Source organism: Lathamus discolor, chromosome 6, assembly GCF_037157495.1.
Source record: "Lathamus discolor isolate bLatDis1 chromosome 6, bLatDis1.hap1, whole genome shotgun sequence".
Taxonomy (NCBI): domain Eukaryota; kingdom Metazoa; phylum Chordata; class Aves; order Psittaciformes; family Psittacidae; genus Lathamus; species Lathamus discolor.
In genome coordinates this window covers 40,962,965-40,984,329 of record NC_088889.1, presented here as the reverse complement: position 1 = coordinate 40,984,329, position 21,365 = coordinate 40,962,965, and the positions used below count along the sequence as shown (strand labels likewise).

General features: G+C 47.0%; 1 protein-coding gene across 1 annotated transcript in view; it reads right to left on the bottom strand.

Annotated features, from left to right (window-relative positions):
• EGLN3 (egl-9 family hypoxia inducible factor 3) overlaps window positions 1-17,303 on the bottom strand; it is a 31,938-nt gene extending 14,635 nt beyond the window's left edge. The window contains exon 1 of the mRNA XM_065686316.1: window positions 15,491-17,303. Within this exon, the coding sequence (XP_065542388.1) occupies window positions 15,491-15,847 (357 nt within the window). The 5' untranslated portion in view covers window positions 15,848-17,303. The remainder of the gene's footprint in view (window positions 1-15,490) is intronic.
• Window positions 17,304-21,365: the final 4,062 nt, after the last annotated feature.

The following is a 21,365-nucleotide window of genomic DNA, read 5'->3' as shown; positions in this document are numbered from 1 at the left end:
GCAATAGTCCTACACAATGAAGGTACCTTGGACGCAAGTGACAAGTATCTACTGAAGGGCCAAACAAGCCATGGCAAACAAGACACAAAAGGCTGATAGGACCTTGTACCAGCAGGTGACTCATCTCTGGTGCATTATATCTTAGAGAGATTGATATGATCACAACTACTTTTGCTCCTTGATCTTGTATTATATCAGCAACCCTGAAAATTTTAGAGAAAAGGGGAAAGGCACCTATGGCCAGAGATGCAGCCACACAAGTGAAAACACATTCACCTTAGATCTTCCAAGAACTGGAAACCCCATCTCTTACTTTTTATTCTATTTGGTCTTTCTGTACGCACCGTTGTAGGCTGATTATTGTTTCCAGGTGCAGAGGCACATTTTGGAGAATTTTGGAGAAACAGCCTGAGAGCCGGAATTGTCGGAAAGACTACTGCTCTCATCTGCAGGGAAAACATGCAAAGATACTGATTTATCTTTGCTTACCAACCAGAATGCTATTATTATCTGACATTATTCTAATTACCATAAAATGGAAAACTGCTTCTGCTTATTAATCTTCTTCTAGAACTAAGGGTAGAAACAAAAAACTACCCATGACAGCTCTGTTCATGGATTATCTCCATGCCACTAAACTGCTGATGGCAGGCATGCTATCTAGTGGTAGCTTAAGGAGCACCCACTAAGCTTTCAAATCTTATGGAATCTGTCTTTAAGGAAGCTAGATCACAGATTGATGCTGCTTTAAAAATTAGCTCCCTGTTAAATGAATCTGTGATGGGGCTTAGGAGGCTGTTCTTCTGATTGACAACAAAATTTAGTTCTTCATGACCCATTAATGTGAAGGACAGCTTCAGCTTGTGACTATTTTTTATTTCTTTCCTTAGCAGAACAGCCACTTAGAGATAAATCTGAATGCCCCTCAAGTTCAAGCTGGCTGCCAGGGCAGTGCTACTGTGAAGTGGAAAGCCACAGAACAGCCACATTTTGTGTCGGCAGCAACTATCTGTGACTGTCAAGAGAATAGGGAGTAATTGCAAACCGAGTTTTGGAGACAGTGGCAAGTTTTGTTGAGCTGTCCCCATTGCTGGATATTATCTGGGATCCTGAAGTGAAGGGGCAGTTCAGGAAACTATGAAAGGACCCAGCCAAGAGAGAAGTTCTCGAGGCTTCCAAGGAGAGAAATCAGACCTGTGGTTTCCTGGGCAAAAGAGTCCCGGGCATTCATCTTCCACTGCACAGTGTCTACACTGCCCCCACCCCCTTCTTTTTTTTTTTCCTCTCTCTCTTTGAAAAAGCAAAATAAAAGAACATGTCTTGCTTTCAGACCACCAAATTCCCAGGCATGGCCAGGAGAAAACAGAATAATGAAACTTATGGTAACAAATCCAAAATCACCATAGGATCCAGTCCTTGCAAGGAGCATCTTTGTTTCCTGTAGTAATTACAAGGATTAACCTCCTTGTTTGTTTGTTTAATTGACCTATATATTTCTGCAGATATGGCAATTAACACTTTTCTTCTGTTTCCCAGTTCTTCTCTCATCTTCTGCAAGGGCAAAATCCCTGGCAGTGTTCAAGACCAGGCTGGACAGAGCCCTGGGTGACATGGTCTAGTGCGAGGCATCCCTGCCCACGGCAGAGGAGTTAGAATTAAGGTCCTTTCCAACCCAAATCAGCCTATGATTCTAGGTAACATTTTTACTTAACATCCTCCTCTGACCTAAAACTACACTTCAGGCTGCACCGCTGCTCGTTGTGGTCGTTGTGCCTTGCACGCACACAGAGACAATACAGTTTCAGAAGAGGTTAGCGTGCTGCGAAGAGCAGGCATACCATCACCGCAGGACCTGAAATTTAAAAGGCTATTGCCAGTGAATTAGTTTAGTCAAGGATATTCAGATTAAGTCTCCAATTAGCAGCTGTAAACATGCGCAGTGCATCAATGTATCAATACAGGCAGTTTCAGCGCAGAAAGCCCGCCTGCCCCTGTGCCGCTGAGCTCTGGCTCGAGGCCAGCGGGATGATGGCTTAACGACAGTGCTACGTGCAGAGCGTGAGGCCATCCGCGATCAAACACAAACTTTACTCCAGAGTACACTTGACAGACGCTGCGGAGGGAAGAGGGGAAACCCACGCTTGCAGCGCACAGACTTCTCTGTTCTGGTTCTTACTGGTCTCCCTCCCCCTCCTGCTGCACACACGCTCATTTCCCACACTTGGGAAAAGGAAAAAATAATACTGTTTAATCAGATTTTAAGATTATTTTTGCCTGCTCTTGAAGCCCTCTTTCATCACCCAGGAAACCCCTTCAGTCCCCTCCTCTCCCCCAGGAGCCAAACCTGGATGAGCTGCGCTAAGGAAAACGCATCTCAAGCAATCAATGCAGGCAGAGACAGCATCTCCTGTAATGAGTCCCAGGGGACAGGTGACAAGCACCACCCCAGCAGACAAGCAAATTTGTAAGTAAGTGCAGGCTTATTAAGGAAATCTGTAAGGACCATCGCTGTACATTCAGGTTCTCAGTGGGGAATAAAGGCATGGTAACCAGCACAGACATCCTCTGTGGAATACCCTCACCTAGGTGGTAGAGATATTTTCATAGTTCCTTAAATATTCCAGCTTTTCATTCTTTGTCAGCCCTTAAATCCTTTTCAGTTCTGCTACTAAGCACCCACAGGATCACACCACATTTCTTTTATTATTCCCCCTGCAGCATTTAAAGAACTGCACATATTTTGAAGCTCTTGTGAGCTAATAAAGGTCAGGAAAGACGGCCACAACACAGGCAAACTGTTCTGTTGGTGTCGGAGTTGCCCAAGCTGGACAACATCCGTTTTTAGCTATTCTTCCTTTATTCTTGGCCTGTGGGCCCAGGGCAAGCGAGCAATGCTACCCACGAGACTTACCAGCTCACACACAGTACACAGCACCCCTAACCCTTCCCCTGAACGTTTTGCTTTGGAGGCTCACAGGGGCAAGCCAAGGTGCAGGCAGAGGAGGTGACGAGCCACCACCTCGAAGCAGATGTGCATGGGGACAGGGAGGCCCCAGCTGCACAGCACAGTCCCTCCTTCGGGCCACTTCCCGGGACACCTCTCATGGCTTCACACGCCCCTGCTGCAGTGGAGGCAGCACCACACCAGGGAGGTGTTTTTCTTTGTCCCCTTTGGCTCAGTCAAGTCTCCACTGCCAGAGGACGACAAGGTTCAGACTAACACCGTCACACTTGGCGGGTACCCCAATTATGCTTCAAGGGTCCTCCCAAAACTGTCAGAGCTGTTTGGGCTTCTGAGGCTGCTAAGTCATTACTGCATTACACAAACATAAAGAGATGAATGGTTCTCAAGTGTTTGTTATCACAGCAGTTGCACCAAATTAAGGCTAACTGATGAGACCAGTTATCTCCCATGTTAACTTTGGAAGGAAGCAGTCTCACTCACATCCCCAACCCATTTTTGCTTCCCCACCACCTTGTCAGAGGACCTTGCCTGCACAAGCACATCTGTTCCTTCACAAGATTTTGCATAAATGAGTATTTACATTATCTATTTTAATGAATTTTGTCCACAATCTATATTAGATCTAATAGATTACCATCAGATAATTTCTGCTATGCTTGAACACCACGTGTAGTCTCTACCTCTAAAGATTTGCCTGCAGGTAAAGTTGTACTGCTCTGACTACACTGTACATTTCAACAGCACAATCTCCCTAGTGTGTGTGCAATTAAAAGGAGTGAATGTGTATACAATGACAGCACCTTTCCACACAGAAGAGAAATAAGCTTTCCAGATCAAGGCAATTTTGTAATAATACAATATAATGTAATAACTATACACCTATTTTAAGGTTGGTTAGTGAGAAAAAAAATCCCAAGGGTTGTAATGGCTCCCTCCACACCATCTACACAGTTGTACTTGCCCCAGTTAGATGTCTGTAGACAGAAACTAGGCAACTCTGAGCAAAGCAAGCATGCATAAACACAGACATGCATGCACTCAACAAACTGAGTTCCAGCTTTACATTTGCACATCTTAAAGCTATTCACAAAAGCTCTCAACTCATAGACAAAGAAGCCTGGTCCCAAACTCAACTGCAGGCAACATCAGACTCCAGATCTGAACATGGGCTGCTGAATTCCCACTTTTTCACTGGTCAAGCCTCTCCCATGGATTTATGCTGCCACCACCTGACAGAAGAGACCAACCCTCCAGGCTGGCTGTGCTGTGGCTACTGCCACAGGCTTCAACCCGCTGGCCGAGGCAGCGGCCCTGCACAGCCATGGGTCACAGCCCTGCCTCAAGGGTTCCCACCCAGCTGCCCTCCAGCCCATTCCTGCCGGCTGCTCAGCTCCATCGGAGTCCCCTCTGAAACCTCATCCAGGCGATCCCGCTGCAGGTCACTGAAGAAATGGCCCTCGGGAGGTTTCTCAAGACACACTTCAGGACTGGGTCTTAAAATAACAATGTTCTTGGGCATTCAAGCTAGTTTCTGCAGGAAGCTGCACAGCGACTGTTGAACAGGGAAGTGTTCTTTCTGGTATGGGTTCAGGATGTTTCCTGAGGATGCAGAAAGCCTGGAGTGGTCTTTCTGGCTCTGTTCCCTCCTTGTTCCTTTTCCTCTCCAAAACCTTTCCTCTCTGGCAGCCAGTGTGATGAGAGCAGCATGTACTCAGAGCCACCGCAGGGGCAGCTGCGGGTGAGCCAAGCTGGAGGTTGGATGGGAGCTGCTCTCCCAGGATGCCAGCTGGTTGGGCAGCCAAAGAAAGCAACCTTCATCCCTGTCTCTTCTGTTCCTTGGGATGGAGATGAGAGATGGTAGCTGCACAGGCACGACTGGCTGTGGTAATAGTGGTGGCAAGAAACAACCTGGTGAGGGCCTGCAGCTGGCTTTGCTAGAGGCGCAGGGTGCAAGTGCTTCTCTGCAGTGGGAAACACAGAGGGGGAGGCAGGACAGATACATAGTGGCAGATCAGAGCTATAGGTATGTATATGCATATTTAGGAGTGGGGTGAAGTATGTACTATATATGCCCTTAACTATGGTCATCACTGGCACAACTGGTGCCTTTTCCAACTGCAACCAAGACACTGTACTAATATGGCTCATAATTAGTAGCAGTAGCTTCTATAGATGGAAACAGGCCTTCTACCATGTGCCAGCAAAAGACAAAGTAAACTAAAAGAAAAAAAAAATATGTATTTATTTCAGTTGCAGACATCTAAGGTAAGTGTAAAGAAACAAAGAGCAAACAAGTCAACTACAATTTTATACTTGCCAAGAAATTATCACAGTGAGTGTCACACTGGCACTGAGCCTTCAGGTCACCAGTGAGGCATCAGGTTATGTACTGAGAAACAGAATGGTAAAATGCATAACTTTGACACTTCATTCTTTGACCACCATCAAATGCTGAATTGCAGTAAATTTGGCAATGAGGACCGGCATTTGCAAATCTTCTCATTGCTCCTCTGTGAAGAGGAAGTCTGTGAAACAGTTAACCAGGCAGTGACCCTTCCTGTTTGGCCTGCTTCAGAGACATGATACACATACTCCACAGTCAATGGAAGAGAGAAGACAAGTTAATTTAACAGAAACATTGGTGAACAGTGTAAAGAGTTATCAATGCACCCTGGGGACGCTGTTCTCTTTGTGCACATCTAGTCACATGCCATGGTTTATATATCTTAACAGCAGGACATGTTACAGCATTTACAGTAAAGCTTCTCCTTTTTGCACTTCTCAAACCACTTCTACCAGATTCCCTGCAGAGAATTGGAAGGGGAAGGTGCAGTGCACACATAGTCTTCATCAGGAAGCACAACACCCTATGACTGTTAACCTAGGTATAGGCAAGTTGAGGATTGACACTTCTGCCCACCTTCCTCCCCTCTCCCCCCCCTCCAATATCTCCTCTCCCAAATTCTTCTTGTTCTGCCTCTTTTTTTTTTTTTTTTTCCCTTCCTTCTTCTTGTACTACTCACATGGTCCCGCAAGCGAGGGACTGTAGGAGACTTTCAGCACTCCCTGGAGCCTCAGAGCAGTCAGGAAGCTCCATGCTGGCATCCACCACCTTGAAGCCTGCTATCCAGCAAAAAGTGCCTTGCACCCTAGACTTTAACCACGAAAGATGGTGTTCCCCAGTCTGCACTGACTAGCACCTATCTCCCTGTATGCATTACTGCAATAACTACTACTGTTAACAGTATGAAACAGGTTTGCCACAAGACAGTCAACTGCAATGGCCAGATAAAAATCATACCTGCTATCTATAACTTCCATCATATAAGGCTCCTTGCTCCCTCGCAAGACACCGTGTAAAAGATAGTCTGCATTTCACATCTCAGACAAAATGTAGGCAAAGACTGGGAACAGCACATGAAATCACCACAACATTTCCTCAAGTTTTCTAAACATATTCTAGTATAGCCTAAGCCAAGCACCAAAGGATGTGCTTCAGGCCCACTATTTAAAAGAGCCTTTAGAAAAAACTAATTAAGTGAATTGCTGAACTGGGGCCAATACTTTAAAAACATTTGGCTTATCGATCTGTATAAAAATATTACAGTGCAAGAAGACATAAGCAATGATTAATTATTATAATGACTTGCAGACAAGAAAAATGCAAACATATATCTTGTCTGGATTTTCAGGTCCAAAAAAGAAAGCACAGGAAAGAGTCTATTGTGATTGAAGAATTCATATGAACCAGATATATATGAGACTCAAAATGGTTATCTTTTCCCTTCAAAGTAGGATGGAATGCCTTCATGTTTGGCAAAAGTTGTGGCTCCCTGACATTTTCAGCTGACAAGGCTTCGGACAAACTGTTTCCAGACCGTGCAGATAATGTGTTATGCTGTACTCCTGCAATTTATACTATTCATTTTAAACAGGGTGGCTTTTGGTATGGTAGTGTAGTAAGCCTCCATGGAACTATTATGGTCAGCAAAATCTCTTGCCTTATTTTATTTGCAAAAAATCAGAGCAACAAGTAGCTTGTTTAATCAGCTGCTTTCTACTAAGTGCTTTGTATGGTGGCACTAAGTTTCTTTGTCTACTAATCTTATCAAACCACAATGACAAGAGAAAAAATGACTGTAGGGAAAAGCTCCTTTCTGTCACTGAGAGATAGTAGATGCATATGTGAGAGTGAGTGATGGAAGGGAAATAGGGCTTACAGCTCTCTCCAAATCACTCACAGGAACGGTCAAGAGTGGTGTGCTGATGGGATGACATGCCTGTGAATAGTTTAAACAGTAGGAGATAGATAGTCTACTTGACATGAGCCTCCTTCATCTGTTTCCTTCCTCCACCTCACTACCCGAACAGCTAGAGAGACTTTTTTGCTTTTCTGACCAATTCCCTGTCATCTTTTTTCAAAGCAAGGAAATGTCTAAAACAAATTGTTATGCAATGTTATGTATCAATCGAACTCTTTTGTCAAGCCCTCCCTCTCTCCCTTTGCCACATTCTGTGCCAATGCATGCTATTCACCCCAGAGATCATCAGCTGCCCTCGGCACAGGTACCAGCAGCAGCTCCCAAAACACCTCTACCTCAGAGCTCCTCTACTGATCCAATAAAACCTTTTCACAGAAGCTTAGGGAGTCTCGTGTTGCTGGCAGCTTTCTAACAATGTTGTTTCAGTCTTCAGCTTTGTGACAGAAGGATTACAGTAATGATAAATCCAAAGAGGGCTTCAAATTCCCTCGAGCTGGTATGCACACATCCGCCGTCTCCATAAATCTAAAACCAGCACCACTTACTCACAGGCTTCCCTTCCTGACCTTCTCATTCTCACAAGCCAGGCCTCACAAGATGGATGAGCACTGTGTGGCCTGCTGGTACCAAAGGACCACTTGCCCCTGACACAATGGGAAAAGGCAATCCAATTGAAACAGATACAGGAAAAAACTTCTTTAAAAGTGAATACCAAAAAAAAAAAAAAAAAAAAAAAAAAAAGGAAGTACTTTGACTTTGTGAGCATCATCTTGAAACATTTCATAAAAGTATTGATCTCTCCCAAGTGTGGCAAGTCTGTCCAGCAAGCATCAAGTCTACATCCGATTAAAAAAGCATTCATTTTGGGGTCATTGTGGTTTTATCTTCTCCCTCTATCCCACCCTTCCACATATGGAATGGAATTGCTGAAGGAATACAGACATGCTTGAACATCCCCACCACCCCAGGGAAAAAAATAAATAAATAAAGAAGTCTGTCTAGCACAGCAGAAAAAGGGGGAGACACTTCCACACACAAGTCAAGGCACTTGCTCAGGAAGCAGCATGCAAGGTAAGGCTGCATTACAGAAACACCATCCAGATAAGTCTGCAACTCACTCAAAGAAAGAAGAGTTCACTGTGAAATCAAAAAGACACTGGTATTAACACAGGCAGCTGGAATCCTTAATGCAAAGAAAAAAGTTCACTTTTACCGTGTACAGGCTGCCCTGCATCAGTGTTATGAGCACAAATCCTCCTCCATTTAAACATATACTGTTGTTAGCAGTGAGCTGTAATGAACTGAATTATTCATTAATAATTACCCTGGGAAAAGGCTGCATACAAATATTAATAGCCAGGACCAGCTCCCCTCCCTTCCAAAATGCAAGCTCAGCAGGAGGGCACTGACCTCTGAATCTTGCCTTTTCCCTGGTGGCTCTCCCAAGGATACTGTGCCTTGTAATGCTGTGCACACCCCTGCCAGTCCAAAGGACAAACAATCCCTGTACCCAGAGGCACTATGCCACCTGTATTACCGTGTCCCTCCCCACACGGCTGTGGGAGCTTTACACTGACATTTAATAAGCAATGAGCCCTCATACAAAGCCAAACTGAGAGGCACATATTTACTTAGGGCATATTGGCAGACACAACAATAGGGCTACCACTGCAAGTCTCTGATTTTAAGAGCTGACCTGGTGCTGAAAAAGCACAGTCACAACAATGGATAAGAAGGTACTGAGGAAAATACACTACCAGAATAGACAAATTTCACTGCTTTTCCATCATCATGTTAACTCCTAAGACTCATTAAGCACTGCCTGACTGCAAAATTACACACAATATATAAGAAAAGTCAGGTAAACTGCCCTGATGCCACAAACAGATGGACAAACTCAGGATAAACAGACCACTCTGCAATTAATGACACCTGAGAGCTCCAACTTATTTTGTTTCTCTTGCAGGATTAGCCACCTTCTGCCTTTCTCTGTGACTGCTACATCTGTAAAGCACATGGACAGGCTCCTAATGCAGTGCAAGGAAAGCAGCTGAGTGGTTACAGATTTCTCCACAACAGAGGGAAAGTAGGTTCAACAGCAGCCATCTGCTGCCAATGGCTCCAGTGCACACACACCGAAGACAGCACTTTTTTCCCCTGCCTGCCATGGGATAAGTCTACCAGTGCACTACAGTCAGGCTCTTAAGAGTAATCATACATAGCAGGTACCAAACTCAAGTTGATTGTAACTTCAACACCCGACTCTGAGCTCAAACACCATTCCATTGAGGCTACCCATGTTTCTGAACCAGGTATACGCATCACTGTCTGTAAAATATTGACCCATTTCCCCAATACCCCGTCCCTGCTGAGTGAAGAACCAATCTGAAAGATTCTTTGGGTGCCACTTTCAGAGAAGTATCTCCTGAAAGTTTCAAAAAGTCATTGAGAATAATTTGATGAGGAACAAAAACAATAGCTAATAAGCCCAGGTTTATACTCATCTAACATTCCAATTGTCAAGTAAAAATTATACATTCCTGTGTATAATTAACCAGGCTAACTAATCTTGCTTGACAAACACAGATATAAACATCAGCTTTGACACTGAGCCAAAGCAACCACTCTAGGATCTGTGCCAACGCTGAATTCCTCAGTCTGATATCATAAAATGACTTGTCTGTTGTATTTACAGTTCCAGTGGCTCTGGACTCTGCCGGCAGCCAGCCAGAAGAACAGATTTGAACTTACCCTTTATGCCAGAACATGTGCATTTGATTAGAAGAAAGAGAAATTATGCATATTTCTTCTGGATAATGGTATTCATCAGACCTCCCATTGTAAACTAATTGCAAGGCACGCTGCTTACACAAGTATCAAAAAATACTTTGTAATGTATAATAAACCAGTATATTTCTATAGGCAGTATTGCTCTTCAGCTCTATTGCCAGTTTTGTTTTCCTGCTCTTTACATCTGTACTTCAAATAAGAAAATTCAGCATTTCACTCCGTTTTAGTTGCAAAGGATACAATTTGAATGCTATAGAACAGAACTTCTCTTTCATCATACATACATGCAAGAATATCTCACATCATTACTCGAGTTACGAGGGACTTGGTAAAACCACTCAATCCAAGCCCATGACATGTCATGCATTTCTTCAGCCCTCAGGAACAGAAATCTTGGTAACAACCTGCTTAACAGACCACGTTTCACAAACTACCTAAGAATACCCCATCGTGTGTGGCAGGCAGAAGGACCCTACCAGAAAACCCTACCCAAGGCTCTGGTTTTCAGCCCTCACTGGCCATGAATTGCCACCACAAAAGACCTGCTTCTCCTGTGGCAGCCAGAGAGAGGCCACCAGGGTGAGCAGGGAGGTGTCACAGCTTTAAGTGGAGGATGCAGAAATCATCCCATACAAAAAGTGAAAGGCCCATGCAGAGACTCTGAAGCAAGTGCTCAATAGGGTTCACATCCCACAGGGGCTAAATCAACTAATCTCACATTGAAAATGCATTGGTGTTTCTTTTTCTTCAGGCCCATATACTTGCACTGAATGCAAGCAGTTGGGTTATGAAATAAAATCATCAGTCATGGGCTTCCTTCAATACAGGTCAGCTCTCAGTATTATGACTTTCTGCCTTATTTTCTAACCAGCAGGACTCACTAGTGTCAAGCAAGTGACAAGACAAGCTCAAGGTCCCCAAGGGCAGCCCTGACATAGATTTCAACCCACAATGGCACCCGAGAGGGTACCAGTGACTCACAGCAGGACATGCTGCCGTCAGGACCAGGGTGCAGAGTCCACGCAAGGTGCAGCCACGCCAGTTCAAAGTACCTTCCACCCCTCGCCCACGAGGACCAATGCAGCCCGCTGGCAGCACATCAAGCGTCGACTCAGCCAAGGTGGCCAGGAAGGCCAGCATCGCTCTGGGACAATGCCTGACCATGGGGAGAGCTCCCCTTCTCCCACAGAGGCAGAGTGTGAAAGGGGGAATAGCCACAGCCTCTCAGCAGCAATGAGATACCCATCCATCCTGCCACAAACATTTCCACACACCAGCCAGCTGACTCAGTTCCTAGGAAAAAAAAAAAAAAAAAAAATGGAAAAAAACTATGGTCTCAAAGGAGACATTTCTCAGATGGCTTCTTCTGGAATATTTTACTTTTTTTTTTTTTAATGTTGTTGCTTTTAATTATATTTTTATAATGCAGGGATTTTTCTACAGGGCACCACCTCAAGCCCCCACACATGCCAATTAACCCCAAAAATGGGCACTGGCACCTGAGGAGCAAGAAGCTGCAGCACATCACCCTTTCCCCTGCGGTTTCCAGAGCATCACCTAACGCAGGGGTGCTCCAGGTGATTGGCCTCACAGACCAGGCTGCAGCTTTGCTTCCAGGCCCCCACTACCCACCAGCTCCAAAGCTCTACCAAGCATCAAAGCTCTAGCAGAATGGAGACAGGTCCTCAAAACTAGAACAACCTCTGTCACATGAATCTTCTCACTCTGAAGAAAAGCCTGAGCCCAGGTCAGTGATATCCTTAACCATTTACCTATTAGAAAATGGGAACCACTGCCTTATTTTACTATAAAAGAGAAACTCTAGCCGAGGAGAATGCAAAAGCCAGCAAGCAGTACATTGGGTCTGTCAGCAAAAGAGTGGTTTAGAAGAATGTTGTCTGGTTATTTTGATCATTTAACCATGTCAGCTAATATTTCAAAATACGACTTACTCCAAAGACAGATTTGGATCACTGGTCTGCACAGATGAAAGGTTACATTTCATTATCAGCCCTCAAATGTCAACCAGCAGCTCTTAAAGAGTATCCGGTACCCTTGTAAAGTTTTAGTTCTGTCCATTCTCTTTGATGCAATTTTAACTTTCTTGTAATGCTGTTGAAATTAATTTGGGAACAGCAAAATCCTAACTGACTCATTTCTCCCATGTATCTACAAGGAAAGTTTACTTTATTGGACAAAAGTCCTTCTTGTCTTCTTATGTTTGTGTAGCTACAAAAACAATATAAAGCACTTCACACTAGGCAGACAGTAAGCTGATGGAAGTTCATTTACTAAGCAAACTTCTCCCCCTCTTCTAGCACTTAGGCTGAAGATTAAGGTCATACTATTGGTTTAAAAGCATAAACCTCTAAATAATAAGACTGATGCATAGATTCATTTTCAAGACAAGAGGAGTTAAAATGTAGCCAAAGGCTTAAATTTCAGTTTAACTGCTCTGGACTCTTAGCTTCATCTAATACCTGTACCTCAAAAGAGTAATTTATAATAGCACTTGTCCAGCTAAGAAGTTCTGGTCCAGTTGCTCAGAAACACCCCACAACCTTCCAAATGTTAAGCTGTGGAAGTTTGGTGAGCATCCATTTATGTGTATAAGCTAGTAGATAAAAATACACTCAATGTAGGATTTTTGTGTATGCCTTCACAAAACCAGAAGACAAGCAGAATGGGTAGACTGAAAGGTAGGAGGGAAATGTCTGTAGGTGACGTGGGAATCTGCATGCACTGTAGTAGTCAGTTGGTTAGTCACAGGAATAATCTTCTGGCTGAAGGCGTCCCACATCTCAGTTACAGATGGCAGCTGCTATTCCAGGGCCACACATATTCATGCTACTTATTATTATAATCAGGGGATTGGTTACTATTGATTTCTGACAGAAATTCCTCCTCATAGTTTTACAAGTTATACTGAGCCCCTCTCAAAGCTGGACTGTTGTGTAGCACTTCCATACACTGGAAGAGAAGACATCTTCCACGCTAAAGCACAAGGGCCAAAAGTCTCTCTTTACAGAAAGTAGCTATTCATAAAACATTCTGTCCTGTCTGTTACTGCTATCCGAACAAAAATACAGCAAGAACACTGCAACTCAGGTTTAAAATCATCTCTACAACCCCAAAAGACCTTTCCCCGCCACCCAGTGCCAACAGCCTTCATGCATCCAGTTGACTTTTTTTCCAAATACCTTGTGAAAATGCTGGACAACCTCCTTTCATTCCAGTCCAACTTTAATGTAAGTCCCTGGTTCCCCTACACCCATATAATCAGCAGTGTAATGCAGCAATGCACTTCCAGCAGTAATCAAATAAAAAGTCACTCAGAGAAAAAGAACTAGGATGACCTTAAAGGCATGCCAGAGCCGAATGGTTATTTATACCTCAGTAACACCAGGCTTGCACCAGGAGTAAGTGAAATCCACTCTACTCACATTTTACACCAAATCTACACAAGCTTTAACTGAACTGATGCTAAGCACAGGAGCAATGTTTCAACCTTTTATTATTCCCACCACCCTGTGCAAGTGTGCAAGGGCAAGCACAAAGGTTTTAAGGTGTTCCCAAGCACTGGTAAACATCACCATACTGCTTTCTTTGTTTTCTGTAAAGAAAACAAAAAAAGAATCTCAGTAGCATTCACACATCCCCCTATTCAGTGCAAATGATGACCAAAAGAAATCATGACTTCACTTCTGTATTAAAAGTTTCATCATTTCTCTTTCTGGCATAACACTAAAAGAAACAGGTGTTTTGAAAATGTACAATAAATTCTAGAGTTCAAGTGAGAAACAAAGAAACAGGGACATTGTCAGCATTTGGGACAATGAAGCAAACTTAGCTACAAGCCAGTACACTTTCGCCTCAGCAGAACTGAGAGGAGTCCTGAGGAGCAACAGTAGGGGTGTTGGTGGATGAGAAGCTCAGCGTGACCCAGCAATATCCAGAAAGCCAACAGTATCCTGGGCTGCATCCAAAGAAGTTTGACCAGCAGGTCAAGGGGGTGTCTTCTCCCCCATGCACTCCCCTCTTATGAGACCCCAGCTGGAGTCCTGCATTCAGCTCTGGATCCCCCAATATAAGGTGGCTGTGGAGCTGCTGGAGCCCGAAAGATGACCAGAGGGCTGGAGCACCTCTCCTATGGAGACAGGCTGACAGAGCTGGGCTTGTTCAGCCTGGAGAAGACTCCAGGGAGACTTTAGAGCAGCCTTTCAGTACCTAAAGAGGGCCTACAAGAAACCTGAAGAGGGGCTTTTCACAAGGGCAAGTGGTGACAGGACAAGAAGGAATGGCTTCGAGCTGAGAGAGGGTAGAGTTACACTAGACATTAGGGAGAAGTTATTTACTGTGAGGGTGGTGAGGCACTGGAACAGGTTGCCCAGAGAAGCTGTGGATGCCCCATCCCAGGAAGTGTTCAAAGCCAAGCTGGATAGGGGCTTCGAGCAACCTGGTCTAGTGGAAGGTGGCTCTGCCCATGGCAGGAGTTGGAACTAGACGGTATTCAAGATCACTTTCAACCCAAATCATTCTATGATTCTTTCCTTGTCTGTTTTCACAGAATCACAGAAAAGCCAAGTTATCCCAAACTGAAGTTAAGACAATGTAAGTGCAAATAAACTTCACTGGAAGGAAACCTGTAGTACAAGTGTCCTCTCAGTTTCTGATGAGAAAAAGAAAAAAAAAAAAAAAAAAGAAAAAGTTCGCTCTGCTCAGACTGAGCATCCCCTGTTTTGTACCACATACCCAATGCGGCAACGATAACCTCTTGAACTGTAAGACGCTGGCATGAGTTGGACCATCGAAACTGCTTTGGGCATCTCATGGGCACAACCACTTAAATAATAGGATCTGAGGCTCAGGGAGCGGGCAGGTGCTTCGGGTGCTTTTCCGTCCACCTGAAACAACGCTCCAGAGTAAAGGCATGATCAAGGCTAGACTTTTCCGGAGGGGTGCTCCCCGCGTTGCCTGTCCCCTCTCTCCGCAGATGGAGAGAGCGGCAGACAGCGAGGGGGCCAGGAGGGCTCCGGCCCCACCGCCGGGAAATGGGAGTCCGCCTGCAGCCACCGGGACGGTGAGAAGCGATCCCGGTGTCACAGTCAAGGGCCCGGCCGGGGTCTGTCGGCCAAACAGCCCGGCGCAGACTCAAGCCCTAGCAGGGCGGCGAGCTGCACCGGAGCAGCGCGGGCAGCCCCGGCTCGACCTCCGCACCCGGACGCGCCGGCAACGGCTGGCGTTCGGCTACCCGTCGCGGGCGTCCCGCGCTGGTCAGCGCCAGCGCCTCCGCCATCCGGAGCGGGGCTGCGGGGACAGCCCAGCCGGGCTGCCTGAGCCGACACCCGCGGCCAGCCAGGACACCACACTGGCGGGCGCCCGTGGAAACTTTCTGTCAGGCCTCCCCCCCTGCGAGGCGGGTCGATCCGGCCGGGTGCCGGTGCCTGCGGGCGGGCGCCCCGCGGCCCCTTACCTTGGATCGCTCCTTCACGTAGTACTTGCCGAGCCGGCTCCCGCAGTACATCACCAGCCGGTCTATCAGCGTGAGGAGGAAGTTGATGGCCTCGCAACCCTCCTCCGTGCCGCCGATCCACTTGATCTGGTCGCCGCGGAGGTGCCGCTTGGCCACGCCGCGGCTGGGGCCGGCCAGCTGCCCGTCAGCGAGCTCCCCGTCGCGATGCATCCGCTTCACCCGCTCCAGCACACAGTCCCCCACCACCTCCCCCAGGAAGTTGTCCAGGTAGCAGAAGCCGATGTCGTGCAAGCAGGGCACGACGTACTCCAGGGCGATTCTCTCCAGGTCGAGCCTCATGATGTGCCCCAACGGCATGGCGCGGCGGGGACGGACGGGCGCGCCGCTGCCCTGACGGCGCCCGCGTCGGGAGGCGATGCCGTCCGGGCCGCCGCGGACTCCAGCCCGAGCCGGACGGGAGCTCCGCCGCGGTGCGGGGCCACGCGAAGTAAGGCGAGAGGAAAGTTTCTCCTCGGCGGGGGCTGGGCTGGGCTGCGCTGCGCCCGTCCCGGCGGTGCTGCCGGAGCCCGAACAGCGCTCGGGAAGCGGCCCCGACGACCCCCGCCCGCGGCACGGCCGGGCCGGCAGATGGCCCCGCGCCGATTAATACGCCGGCTACGTGCGGGATGTGTGCTCGCGCCGCCGCACGTGGGTGGAGCCCGCCCGCACGGCACGCCGCGGCACCGCGCCGCGCGGCACGCCCCGCCCACTCCCCGCCCGCGGCCGGCCGGGACAGCCAATCGGCTGCTCCTGGGGGCGTGGCTATCCCGCGGGAGGGAACGAGCGGCGGGGCTTCACGCACGTGCGAGCGGGGGGCCGGGCCTGGGGTCCCGCGAGCCCCGCCTCCCGGGGGTGGGCGTGGCCAGCGCCATTGAGGAGTTGCCCGCTCGCATGTCGGCCCGGCAGCCCGCCGGGCACCCGCGCCCCCCTCCGGGTCCCGGGCCGCGCCAGGCGCGGTCTGCCGGCGCGCCCCGGAGCTCTCCCGCCGCCCTCTCGCTCCGCGGTGGCGGTTTGAGCGCCTGGCGTTTCGTTAGGCGGCAGGTACAGGTCTCCTGTGCCAGCAGCGCGCTGTTCGAGACGTGTGTGTAATAAAGTCACGGTTCCCTGAGTTATTTCCCCACTGCTGGCACCTCCGGGGCTGTCGGTGACTTCATGCAGTGACAAACTTCACTCCGCGCTCCCAGGCGAAAACGCGTCTTTGCCCGGCGTTACCGGCTTTCGGTAACACCGTCCCTGCACCGGCCGACCACGGAATACGATCCCGCTGCCGCTGTTCAGTCCGCCCCGCACTGAGCGGCGTGCACTCGGCTCAAAATGCTTCACGAAAAGTTAAAGAACTGCCCAGCTCCTCTCACAGCACCCGACACGCCCGGGGTTTGCTAAGCAAGCAGACCAACCAACCAACCAACCAAGTCTCCACAGAGACCAAAACTACAGCAAAGCCACGTTACGGAGAGACGGCGTCGGCGGGCGAGCAGGGCTGGAAACCCAGCGGGACAGGGCACGCCTGTCCATGGGGGGACGTGCCCGTAGGAGCCGTGTCGCAGGCGGGGGGGAGCGCCCGGCCCGTCCCGGCACAGCGGCCGGTCACGGCGCGGGAGTTACACGCGTCTCAGCTGGAACCCAGCACTCTTCACCCCGTCCAGAATCCACGCTGAGCGTTCTCCCCGTCCAGCCACGCACCCGCCGGGATTGCACGCAGCCCGTGTTGCTGATGCTGCTTGAGCTGCGAACTGCGGACCCGGACACACGCAGGAGCGGGTCACGTATCCCACGTCTGTTCTGCTCAGGCTCTGCAGCGTATCTCCCCCAGCACACAACACCGAGCGCAGGTGGGGTCCTTCAAAGTTACGCCCTGAGAACTCTGTCGAGAGCCAAGCGATCAGATAAATTCATATGCGGTGAGATACAGATTGTCAAAGGACTTCATTCGATTTAGATACACACTTCACATTAAAGTGTGGTTATAATTAATAAGATACGATTCTGAATCTCATTAATCCCTTAAGGCTTATCTGAAGAATCAGTCAGACGTGGTAAGCTAAAAGCAGCTGTAATAATCAGCAAGAGATGCAAGATCAGTTCAGCTGCAAAATGTCAATGTTAAGAAATTTAGATACATTAGGAAACATTATGGCTGCATTGTTCTACCGTTCACACATTTTTGTCATGTAAAAGCCCTAAAATCCTTTGGTTTTCTTGTGTTTTTTCACCCTCTTTCTTGTTTATATGTACATGTGGGCACACGGCCCTGCGCCAGAATCAAGTATTTGTAGACTCTGAACATTGAGCCTCTTTATCAAATGTAATGCTGCCACTTTGGCAAGTCGAAGGCTTCTGGCTGTAGCTGAAGCTGGTCATTGCAGCTCCATTTTTGTCCTTGTGATAGTCTTTTTTTTGCATCAGGAAAAGCCACCTTAGAGAGTTAGAGTTGTGCCTTAAAAAGTCGAGTCCACAGCCCCACTTGCAGCATAACGTGCGCAGAGCTGTGAACGTTTTATTCCACAAGCATCGATAAATCGTCTCCCTCAGGAAGGATTCCTCTGCTACTCAGCAACGCAGGTTTTCTGGTGGACATTGTGCTTGTTTCCTTGAAGCACATCAGTGTTTTTCACACCTAGCATTTGCAGTAGCAATCAAATGCATTATGTTGCCATGTGAAGACAAAACACCAGGAGAAACAAGCCCTAAGAACAGTGATTTTATCTACTGGTATTTAGTGGTGCTATTTTACTTCAGCTGTTTGCTCCCCCCTGACTTTTGTGGGAAGCATGATGCTGATGAAGGTTCATAATAAGAGACTCTGACTGCTTAGGTTACAAAATCATTCAGGATAAGGATATGGGAAATCCTGCTGGGTGCATTCTGTAAGCATGGAAAAAGAGTTTCTGACCTAAGCAATCACAATCTCTATCACATACCATCATCACCAAGAAGGGCAAATTCCTGCCTAGCCCACAGGCACTCTGCAAGAGCTCTCTCAATCCTCTTAGGGGTACCAAAGCTGAGTGGAGAGATGCTGGGCTGCAATTAGTAACTCCCACGTTAAGTCATGAACTTGCCAATGAAAAGGCAAAGTAATCCTTAGTGTATACTATTTTGCACAAGGACCACCCACAGAAGAAATAAGGCAGGACCAGACACTGAACCTTCCTCAACATTTCTTGTGCTCAGCCATCCACTCCACGGTTCCCCAAACAAAGCTATCACGTAACACATACAATATGAGTATTGCACATGTCATGAATAGAGGCATGAAGGTGTGAAATAAGGCAATTCACAATGTCACCAACACATTTGGACACCCACAAAGTTTGTTTATAGTGCTGTGTATCACAGGCATGAAAGGCGTCACCACATTTTAATTAAAAATCCTACATCATTCAATTATATATGAGCTATCCCTCTGCCATGTTCTATTTATCCTTATACTGTCGAAACTTTTATTTTCCATTCCAACATTAATTCTCTATTTTCTCATTTTCCACTCTAGAATCTCATCTCCAAAACTTTTGAGTCCTGAGTATCTGCTGCTTACACCTGGCTCCATGGTACATACTGATAGAGTTCGGTAGACTAAACCAGGACATTCTGCTGGCAGAATGATTTTAAGGAGGTTTGGTTTAGAGGATGAAGGTGATTGGTGTCAGTAAAGCCGGCATACCTTACACACTAAAGTTTTTTTTTCTTTCTTTTTGACGGCAGTGTTTACAGATGAACTGCTCCACACTTTATAGGGCAGAGAGTTCTAGACATTTTGAGTCTTCAGATTCTTCCGTTCAGAAAGCCAGACCCCTTCTGTGCCAAGAACTGAATTGCAAAGGACCTAGCGAGAGAAAGAGAAGATTATTCTTTATATCAGTGAGAAACTGAGAAACAGTATTTTTAACACCTCACAATGTGATTCGTAGAGCTGATGTCTCACAATCTGGTAAGACAATAATTGAAGCCCTGCCTACAGAAGGAAGTTTTCTGATGGTATGGGTATGGTTATACAACTGCTCTCACAGAGGGGCAGGCAGCATTTGTATGGGGGTGACATTCCAGCACTAGAACACCTTGCCATGACTGCCTGAGAGATCACTAACACACCTGCCCTTCCCACTCCTCTGCGGCAGGGTTCATCCCCTCCTCTGCAGGGCTGACAGAAGCAAATGGATGGGTTTGCCTCAGCCACTTCAAAAGCGCAAAGTGCAGAGCCTTAAACCCAGCTCCACTGGGGGCTTAGCTTTACACAGAAGCAGCAGGGGCATCAGCACCTCTGCAGTTCCTCTGTCGTCTGTGCAGGTACCAGCTCCTGGCAGAGCAGCCATGCTTTGGTGTGGTGTCTCCTCTGACTACAACAGTGAGACTCGCCAGAGCTCCTTTGTCAGCACCCTTAATATTATGTCATACTGAAAGCAGGTGTGAGAGCAAAGGTACATGTCACGGCTTGAGCTGATCTAGCAACTCGTTCCATGCCTTTTCCCCCACACCCCTCTTTGCACTTGCTTTGGCACACTTTGGACTCCTCCACGGCCGATCCCATCTGCTAAGGTGGCAGAAAAGCAACCCTGAGAAAAACAATAGTCACTGCCTGCCAGGTCAGGGAGTTGAATGTCCTGGGTCAGGTCCAGTGAGACCTGCTGGAAGGATGAGAACCATCAGGACTGACCCCTTTGGGCAGGGGTGAATGATTTATTTGATAGCTGAGCCCTCACCAATGTCTTTCCTCCAGTGCCACAGTCATCTGGCCTGTATCGGGGTTCAGAGTTACTTGACTTGTGATAAAACTTCAGGGTAGGCTTTGATTCAACTTGATATATACTGAAGATTGCCTCGTTTGTAGTAGACTGTGAACATGCATTAACTGGTGCACCAGTATCTTCCAAATCCTAGTCCTGAGAAAAAAACAGCTCTATAAATGTTGTTAGTGCTAGGGGAACTCAGCTAGCACCAGCCACAACTGTTTTCTCAAAGCTTTTCTAAAGCTTTCTAGGTGTAAAACTGGCCATCTGGGAAGCAAGATTTCCAGCTTCCTGATGGGATTAAGTACCCCTGTCTTGTTGCAGCAGTCCATGAGATATGCTGAGCCTTAAATTTGCAGCTTTTACTGGCTTGTCCTTCATGTCTTCTGGAGGAATGGATGTTTGTGTCATGCTGTCAGCTGTTTGAAGAGCATGGGGTGTTCAAAACTGTCCTGTAGGGAGTTAGCAAGTGAGCAGAATGCAAGTAGAGCAAAGTTGCATAGTAAATGCAATTAATGCACTGTCTGACAATATAGCATTTGGCAGTTAATTTCATGGCTATCAACTATCATACTATCAAGAACTTGGATCTAAGTATGGCTCTGAGGAAAAAAAAAGGCAACTACTGAGGCTTTCATTATGTAAGCAGAGAAGTTCAATGTGGTAAGTGAATAGTGCAAACAAGGGAAAGCAGTAAACTTTGCTAGCGCCGTATTTTTATAAAAGATTCAAGGATTTTTAAATTGTTAACATCTTTTTAAGAATCTGACTCTACAGACATTCTTATATTTCCATGTTTTAGAGAAGATCGTGTTACCTTCTTGATTTAGAATGCTAAATTAAGAGCTACTTCTAGGGCAAGTATTTACATTTGAAATTAAATAGCAAATTATCAGAAGTAACATTATGATTAGCTTAAAACTGATTTGTTTTTTAAATAGATATTCTTCCCCAGAAACCATATCTTTTGCTATGTATCTCAGTGTTTCTGGGGTTAAACAGTAAATCCTGACAGCAGAGAAATAAATCTACCCCAAACGGTGCATTGTAATAAAATAGGGAATCTGTCCAGGGAAGCAGTAATCCACCAATCAGAAGACTGGAGCGAT